General features: G+C 40.8%; 1 protein-coding gene across 1 annotated transcript in view; it reads left to right on the top strand.

The window, feature by feature from the left end:
- The window catches only part of ADGB (androglobin), a 194,398-nt gene that overhangs the window by 30,963 nt on the left and 153,632 nt on the right, over window positions 1-9,803 (top strand). The window contains exon 8 of the mRNA XM_045294574.1: window positions 7,188-7,328. Coding sequence (XP_045150509.1) covers window positions 7,188-7,328 — 141 coding nt within the window. The remainder of the gene's footprint in view (window positions 1-7,187; window positions 7,329-9,803) is intronic.

Genomic DNA, 9,803 nt, shown 5'->3' with positions numbered 1-9,803 from the left:
GGCAACATATGTACAATTGATGTATGGACTGTTAAAAGAGCTGTAAGAGCCCCCAATAAAATGATTTATAAAAAAACAAAAACAAAAGCTTATATCAAAACAAGCAACCATCTAAGTGAAGAGTCAATTATGTTAAAATGGGAGAAACACTCCAGCCTATGTGGTACAAGGATTATAAATAATAAGACTCAGAAGCAGGAATGGTTCCAGTGTCTAAATGCCAAACACCTGTTTTTGGGAAAGCTATGGATGATAGTGGTATCTCAAAATCCATTTACAGGGTCCCAATGTGGATTGAGTCTCCAGTGAATCCCCAAAGCCCATAGCCTACGCAATTGAGAGCCCTAATATCAGAAAAGGAGCATTGTAAAGTGGACTTTGTGTTGTTGTGCTTAGGCTGGAATATAATGCCTTGTCATTTGAGCTCCCTCTGGACCCTATGTGAATTTATTCTAAATTTTTAATATTCTCTGATTTTTCTTGGATTATGGTCTTTCTCTGTTTTATATGGTCATTGTTGCTTGGTCCTGTATGTCGTTTGCCCTTGTTTTGTGTGTTTGTCTGCACAGGGGAACCAGGATCGGTGGATTTATGAAGAAAGTAGCTGGATTGATGATTGCCTGGGACATGGGAGGGGAAGGTGTGGGCCATGGCAAGTCAACATCAATGGGTACAAGAAGGAAGAAAAGTTTCTAAAGTTGAGTGCAGTGATGCATGCACAACCCTTCTTGACTTGATTGAACCATTGAATTGTCTGATGCTAATTGCAGCTCAATTAAACTTTTTTAAAAGGAAAGGCAATCAAAAGACACATGGAAACAATTAGAGCAATGAACTGATCATGAACCACGTGAAGCTTGGTTTCTACAACCCTGAGATCAGAAGAAGGCTGCTGAGCCTCAAACCATGAGGCCAGATTTATTGGTTAGATAGAGATTGATGGGGTGCCCAAGACTGTGACCTTTAGACATAAAATCCCATGAGGAGCCTTCTAAGGTACAGTAACACGAGGAGGTGTGCATACCTTAGAATCTTTAACCGCTAGAGACTGAAAGGACAGGGCTTACCCAAGGGGGTCATTCAGGAGGGCTAGGAAAGGAGGAGCAAGAGAAATAGGAAATGTGGAGAGTAAGCAGTTTAAGTGATTGTATATTGTGGGCACTGTGATTGATGAGATGAAACAGAAAGTGTTATGAATTATTTAATGGAAAAAAGTAAAAGTCATCATACTTTGATGAGAATAGTAAACTAATAAATATACTATTGCATGTGAAGAAACATAAAGTTTCCAGTTTCTATTGAAGACATCTTTTCATTGTGGATCATTTTTAAAGTAGGAAATGTATCAAGCAATTATTTATTTTGTATCTTTTCAAAACTTTCGTGTAACTATGCATGTTTGATGTTGGTATGACCATTGCCTGTAGTCAGTGCTGATTCATACCGACTTTGCAGGAGGGAATCAACTGCTCCTTTGGGTTTCTAAGACTTGACACAGTTGAGGGAGTAGACAGCCTTGTCCTTCTCCCACCGCTGGGGGGATGAACCTCCATCCTTGAAGATAGCAGCCCATTGCTTAACCCAGTGAGCCACCAGAGCCCCTTACTCTTTGTGTAGTGAAGCAGAATTAAATGTACTAAAAATATCCATTGTTTTATGGTATCTCTTGCTAGCATCTACTGTGATCTTTCAGGTATTTATGTTTTATAACATATTGATTGGTTCAGAAATACTTATTATAAAGATGTCATCTGCCAGCACTTCTCATAGTCTACTTCACAGAAATTATGACCTAAATATTTCTGAAAATATGACAAGTCATGTTTGTGAGTGATACCCATCTGCCATAGACTTTTCTTGGAGTGATCTAATCTTATTGAAGAAAGCAAATAAGGAGGTCTAATTAAATATCTTCCTTTGTTTTCGGTGGGTGGAGGTACAGGGGCCAGAGTAAAACTTTAATTTATGTTTTCCTCTTTGAATATTTTATTGTACATTCCATGTTGAACTTGATTCGAAGGCTAAGGGTCAGGTTGGGTTTGGCTTGGTTTTGTGCGGTTTGAGGTGAGCATTTACATAGCAAATTAGTTTTCCCATGAGTGGCTCATACAGCGAACGTTCCGTGGCACCGGCAGCCCTCTCCTCATTTTCTCCCTGGGTGCTCAGATTCCATTCACCCACTTTCCCTGTCGCTCCCTGCCTCCTCCTCTTTGCTTCTTAGTCTTGTGGAGTTGATTGTTGTAAGGAACACATATGTAACAGCTGTCTAGTGACGCTGTGCGCTGCCGGATGAAACACTGCGCTGTTCTGCTCCAGTCTCACACATGTTCTTATGTTGGGGCCCGCTGTTGCAGCCTCTCTGCCAATCCAGCTTACCTTATGAAAGGCCTTCTTCGTTGTTGCTGCCCATACTTCACCAAGCACGATGCCCTTTTCCAGAAGTGGTCTCTCCTGACTACGCCATTGGGATAGAGAAACATCAGATGCAGTGGGACACAGAAATCATTGCAAGGATGGTTCATTTTATTGCTTGTCTAATTAAGTACATGAGACAAAGTCTCACCATCCTTGCCTCTAAGGAGCTTTCTTGGCTATACCTCTTGCAGGACAGATTTGTTTGTGTTTTTGACAGTCGATAGAACTTTCAATATTCTTTGCCGGCACCATGTTTCAAATGCATCGATAGCCTTTCCCATGTAAATGAGGTGACGGAAAATACCATGGCTTGGGTCAGGTGCATTCAAGTCCTCAAAGTGACATCCTTGTTCTTGAACACTTACAAAATATTTTTTGCAGCAGATTTACCCAATGTAGTGCATCTTTGACCTCTTGACTGCTGCTTCCATGAGCATTGATTGTGCATCCAAGTAAGACAAAATCTTTGACAACTTCAACCTTTTCTCTGCTTATCATGATGTTACCTGTTGGTCCAGTTGTCAACATCTTTGCTTGAGCTCTAATCCATACCAAAGGCTGCAATCCTGGACCTTCATCCACAAGTTCTGCAAGTCCTTCTCATGTTCAGAAAGCCGCATTGTGTCATCTGTGTATTTAAGAGTGTTCACAAGCCTTCCTCCACAAGTAATATTGTTTATTTTATAGGTCAATTTATTATTTTGCTGAGTGTTCTTTGCTCTTTAACACTTTAAAGATGTGTTTAAAAGACAAAGAATAAATTGAATTAGGCTTCCTTATTTTCTTTCTTCTATATTAATAGATCATTCCAAGAGAAATCTAAAGTAGATAGATATCAACAAGACATGCAAGTGGGTACATCTTGAGGAGGAAAATGCTGGCATATGATATTTTGATAAATCTAGTATATTATAAATATTTTATAAAGCATAAGTATATGAACGTGATAAATGCTACCAAGAGATAAAAATGGCTGGATATTTTCTAGTATATTTAATTCAATTTTCCTATACAAGAATGAATGTCTATATGCATAGTTATTTGAAATAAATTAGAGATGATCTGTTTAGAGTATTGAAAAGTAAAGATGTCACTTTGAGAAATAAGGTACACCAGACCCAATCCAAAGTAATTAGATGCATGCTAAAGGTGGACAATGAATACAGACCAAAAAAGAGTTGATGTCTTTGTATCATAGCATTGATGAAGAATATTAAATATCCCATCAGCTGTCATAAAAGAGAAAATTAGGTCTTGGGGAAGTTCTCAGAGGCTGGCGTGACTTTGTGTTCCAAGTTTGGATATGTTGTCCAGAGGGAGCAGTTTCTGAGAGGAGCATCGTGCTTGGTGAGATAGGGTCATCAAAGATGAGGAAGCCCCCAGCCAGACAGACTGACACTGTGGCTACAACAAGGGACATAGGAACTATGGTGAGGATGGTGCAAAACCAGGCCACTTCTAAGTTTGCTTTGCGTTTTAGGTAACTTGATAGTACCTAACAACAACAGCAGTAGTTACATTGATGCTACCCAGTTCTCTTCAATTAATTTGATCCTAAAATCCCATTTTTTGTGTCTCACAAATTAACATGCACCCAAACATCCACACATTCATTCAAACATGACTCGTGAGTACAGTGCCAGCAGTATTTTAGGAATTGGAGATAATGTGAATTTTTAAAAGGTAGGAGTCACCTCCTGAAGCTTATAGTTCATGAGAAGGACTGACATTATCATTAGTTTTCCTTTATTTATTTATTTTTCATTATCATTAGTTTTCAATGCAAGTTTATCATTACATGTTAACTCATAAGCCTTAACAAAGAAATACAGAAGAGTAGATGGGGATGGGGGGGGGGGCACAGGGAGTGTTGGAGGACATAGTGGAAGAGGCGTTCAGCTGGAGGAGAGAGAGTGAGGAATAATTTATCCTAAGGAGAGTCTGGACAAGCACTTAGGCAGGGATCATATAAAATCTTTGGTCGTGTCATGTCAAGAGAGTATAGAACTTAGTGTAGGGGACTTGAAATTGAACATTAGAGAAGTGAAACTTTTTTCAATGGGCATTCAAAGGATGGGCTTGCAAAGGAGGTGAAGGACTGGCCAGAAAACGTGGAGAAAACCCAGCAGAGTACGTTGCCACTGAGTCAAAGGCGAAGAGTGTTTTTAGAATCAAAGAAGCTATCTGTGTCAAATATGATTGAGAACAGAAATATGATACAAAGTTAAATTTCTCCATTGGATTTTGTGAGTTAGGAGCTTAATAGGGCATTGCCAAAGATGGAAGTGGAAGGTATTGGAGAGGGCAGATCATCAACTGGCAGGCAGAATGGTTTATTGACTATTCTGGGAGAAGTTTGGCTAAGAAGAACGAGACAGCAACAAGATGGGAGCTGGCAGGGAATGTGGATCCAGAGAGATATTCCTTCTTTATTTATATCTACTTTTGTTAGGTGCCAAGCAGTTTGTTCCTAGTGACTCCAGGTATGCAACACTGCCTGATCCTGTGTCGTCCTCGCAGTTGTTACTGGGGTTGAGCTCATGGTGCGGTCACTGTGTCAGTCCACCCCGCCGACTCTCTTCCTCCTTTCCATGGCCCTCTGCGTTACCCATGGTGATATTCTTCCCCAGGGACCCATCCTTCTTGATAATATGTCCAAAGTATATGAGAGCTCAGCCCTGCCATCCTTACTTCCAAGGAACATTTTCCAAGACAGATTCACTTATTCTTTTGTAAAGCCACGGCATATTCCATATTCTTTACCAACACCATACTTCAAAGGCATCAAGTTTTATTTGGTCTTCCTTATTTAGGCCCAGCATACGTGGCAATTGAAAATACCATGGTGTGGGTCAGGTGCACCTTATTATTCAACATGACATCTTTGCTCTTTGAACACTTTGGCAAGGTTCTTGGGAGTAGATTTGGCTCATGCAATTTGCCTTTGGTTCCTTGACTCTGCTTCTATGGGTGTTGATTGCGGAATCCCAATAAAGTGAAATACTTAACTTCAAGCTTACTACCATTTATCATAACTATATTTATATCTAACAAGCAAGAGTTGAGTTTTAAAAAATGATTATTGAGAGTATTCAGCTGAGATGATAGCAACTAGGTAAATTTCCTGAAAACAGCGAAGGAAGATGTTCTAGTGCCCAGATGAAGGGATTGGCCCAGGTTAGCAAGAGGGGGACAATAGTCCTTCCGTTCCAACAGGCTGTCTTGGGAGAGAATGCATACAGATGTAAGTGGGTGGGTCTATTTGGACGTGAGAGGTGGAGACTTTCTGGAAGAGTCTTCAGAGAGTCTGGCTATTAGCTAAGAGTAAAGAGTAACATGTCGGTAGTAGATGACGATTTTCATGGGTGTTTTAAAGAGATGTGGGAAACGTTTGTATAACGGGGAGATTATCTCCAGGATGACTCAGCTGATAGTTCATTCAGAGTGGAGTATTGACATGTGGATGCGAAGAAAGGACAGTAAAGCAGCACATTTATTGAGAGTGTTGTCAAAACCAGATTTAGGCAAGCACTATCGTATACATTTAAATTTCTATGTGAAATAGCACGAGTCTTGTTTATGTTTTATGATGTATCAATTCTAAATTATGAATTCTGACTATGAATTTGAAATATTTTAATATCCCATTCAAAATTATATATGAACTCATATTGCACGCCCAATTTTTTTTGGTGTGTGTATGAGTCAGATGTTTACATTAGACTTACACAAAATAAAATTTTGATATTAATCTTTTTTTTATACTTAGGTTTTCCAGATAAATGCCATGTTTTAAGTTACTTTTAAGAATCTAATAGAGATGTTAAAAATCTACTGTAAAAGCTAACATGAGGCACAGTGACATTAGTAAGTTGTAATTATTACAGTTTTAAGTTAAAAAGGAAAACCAGACCAAAAGTAATTAAACATTTAGCAGGTAATGTAGACAATGGTATGTCGGAAATCTGCACTTTGTGTGTTGGCAGTGGGAGGCATAGTGAAACCTACATTTCTACCTTTGATGGTAGGGACTTACCAGTTTCCCTTGCTAATTTTAAAAGATAATATTTGAGTTACTCTTCTCTGGTAGATTTCCACTTCCGAAGGTCTACTGTACTAGAAAATACAACTCTTAGGGGAAAGTTTTAAGCCAAGGGCGGACATTCTTCAGAATAAACATTGTATGAACAGGATTCAGCTGGTGGGGGATAAGTGTAGGTGCAAGGGTTTTAGTACAGAAGCTGTGTTGGCAATAACATACTGGATTTTGGATAGTGATTGGAATCAGGGATCCAACAGAAGATATTCAAGTATAAACAGGTGTTTCCTAAGGCCCCATAAGATAAGGAAGATTGGAGAAGTTTTCATATTTAGGGCTTAACTTTAAAACTAAACGCTGTGCTGACTTTTGCTTTATTTTTGCTTGATTATTTGTTTCTAAAATAAGAAAATTAGCCTGACAAAATACTTCTTCATAGAGAAACAACATTCAAGTGACAGTCAAAATAATTTCATAGAGAGAAACCATATTCAAGAGAATATTTAGGTGTAGCAGATAATAGCAGATGCTACCTGTCTCTCATAAAACATGTCAATTCCAAAGTTTTCTCTTGCTTTATTTTGATGTTTCAAATTAGTGGGGAGGGCTTATGGTATCACATTAAATAATACTATTGTTTGGCCTTTCTTTCCCCAACATATTGACTGAATAAGTAACAAGAGTTTGAGGCTCTATAATGAAAAGACTTAATATAATTCTTTTAATATGTTAGAGAAAGCAGATGCAAAAGACCTTGGGAAGAAGAGGAGTAAAGATGGAGAAAAAGAAAAAGAAAAGGAAAAATTCAAATTCTCATTTCATGGTTCAAGACCCTCATCAGATGTGCAATACTCCCTGCAGTCCCTGTCAGACTGTAAGCGTTTAGTCTCTTAGAAGAATAATGACTTTAGTTGTTTCATAGTTTATTTTAACAATTAGGAGCATGGAAATATATTTCCTTACGTGAACAATCCAAGTAAGTTTGTTCAAGGTTGCCCATACTACCCAGGCACAGATGTGGGTTTAAGTACGCACAAGATAGTCTATATGAGACAGATGACGTGTTCAGATAGAGCCACTTCTAGGTATTTTTCTGAAAAGCACTAATGTTACATATATGAGCCAGGTGCCAAGCAAACAGAAAGCATCCATATACCCTCGCTTACAGTGGGACTCCTGTCAGTTGGGTTGTGGTCGTGTGCTATCCAGTCAACTCTGTCTCAGATACCCTTTAGGATGGGCTGACACAGACACCCTGCAGAATGGCTCCTTAGGGTTCTCCAGATTATGCATCATGATGGCGCCAAGGCAGTCTCGTCTTTCTCCCACAGAACGGTGGGTGGTTTAGAATAACTGCCTTTGCTGTGGCCACTCCGTGTGTGTCCCACTGTATCAACCATCGAGACCCTACAGGACAGAATAAGCCTGCCTCCTAGGTCTTGCTAGGCTGAAATCTTGACTGGGATAGATCATCAACTCTTTTCTCCATGAAGGAATTGGTGGGTTCTAAATGGCTGACCTTTTGGTTAGCTGCCAAATGGCCAGCAGGGCTCCATCCAGCTCTTTTACTATGTTTTAAAAAGAATAACTATCATTTTCAGAAAGAGAAGTCTGTTTATACCATGTGAGCTGTCTTTTTAAAAATCATGGAAAAATGTGTATTTTGAGTAAACTATGAATATTTATTTTTTTGCACTAAAATAAAGTTGTTCTAGTTTGTTAAAAGGTTGTCAATGTCAGTGGGGTGGGGAGAAACTGGAAATAGTTGATGGCACGGGGGGAACAGGGCACTAACCCACCCAGGGGGAGAGTATTGGTTGTGTCCCCACAGAACTGGAGCGAGCGTACAGACCCCATCAGGACATGCCAAACCAGAAGAGCAACGTAACACGGAGGAATCCACAGAGATTGGACCATACGCCGGCCCTAACCAGAATTAGCCCGACCCCCACCATGGGAGCACCACAGAAAATGGAAATAGATCATCTGGTGTGGGAAAGGAACTGACCTACCACACCACACCCAGAAGGAAGCTGAAGCAAAGGAAGGAGGAGGAAAGGAGCGGAGCACACCTGGGCCCATCAAGCTCAGAGGACGATAGCCCAGCTCAGAAGGCCGAATGTACAGAGAGGATCATATAGCTTCCCCCACAGCAGAGATGCGACATCCTGCACTGACCCATGGCCCTACACAGGACAGCACCAGAGACACAGTCTGGGATGTGCAACTGAGCTGACCCCACCACACTGAGGCAAAACACTGGGGGTGTGCAGTGAGCGGCGGGGGAAGCAGAGCAAGGAGGTCCTGAGGGAGTACAAAGGACGGACTTTGGGGCCAGGACGTGGCACCCCATCAGACTCGTCCGGAAAACACTCCTAAAGGTCAACAAACAGACCTTGAACTACTAACAGGCTTTTTTCCCCTTTTTTTCTGCCTATTTGTTTTGTTTTTTTCTTTTTTCCTCTTCTTTTAAATGTTGTATGTCAGTGGCTTTTTTGTTTGTTAGCTTATTGGTGCTGCAGCCGTCGTCGCCAGGTTCTTATGTGCCACTTTGGTGCTGTCAAAGCCATCCCCAATTTTATGCACATATTAATGTATCTGCAGGTCCACCTAGATAAGAGAGGCTGGACAAACAATGTGAGAAGAAAATAAAGGGATCAATGTTCCCGGAGGGACATGAGAGTGTGGGAGGTAGGGGAAGGGAGGAGGTGTTGCCCAACCCAGGGACAAGGGAACAATGAGTGGTTCAAAACCAATGGCAGGGAGGGGATGGGAGGACTGGTAGGGAGTGACCAAGGGCAAGGCAACTGAGAGGAATTACTGAAACCAGAATGAAGTCTGAACATGGTAGTGGGACAGGAGGAAAGCGTAAGGAAATAGAGGAAAGGAGTAGGAGGCAAAGGGCATACATAGAAGCCTAAATACAGACATGTACACATGTAAATATATTTAAGATTATGGGGGAAATGGACCTATGTGCATATATTTATGGGTTTAGTAGTAGGGTGGCAGGTGGACATTGGGCCTCCTTGTGCACATTCCCTCAATACAAGAGCACCTTGCTCAGCTAAAAGGTCATTTCATGATACCCACTTTCCCGACATGATTGCTGAAGACAGATGTGTGCGTAAGCAAATGTGAAGAAAGCTGATGGTGCCCGGCTATTAAAAGATATAGCATCTGGGGTCTTAAAGCCTTGAAGGCAAATAAGCGGCCATCTAGCTCAGAAGCAACAAAGCCAACAGAGAAGAAGCACACAAGCCTGTGGGAACACGAAGTGTTGAAGGGATCAGGCAGCAGACACCAAAGAACAAAAACCATCATTGTGTGACCACCTTCCCCACATAAA

This window comes from Echinops telfairi, unplaced genomic scaffold (assembly GCF_000313985.2).
Source record: "Echinops telfairi isolate 266 unplaced genomic scaffold, ASM31398v2 ScPeMD7_3533;HRSCAF=4204_0, whole genome shotgun sequence".
Lineage (NCBI taxonomy): Eukaryota > Metazoa > Chordata > Mammalia > Afrosoricida > Tenrecidae > Echinops > Echinops telfairi.
Note: the sequence above shows the minus strand (reverse complement) of the source record. Positions and strands in the feature narration are given on the sequence as shown.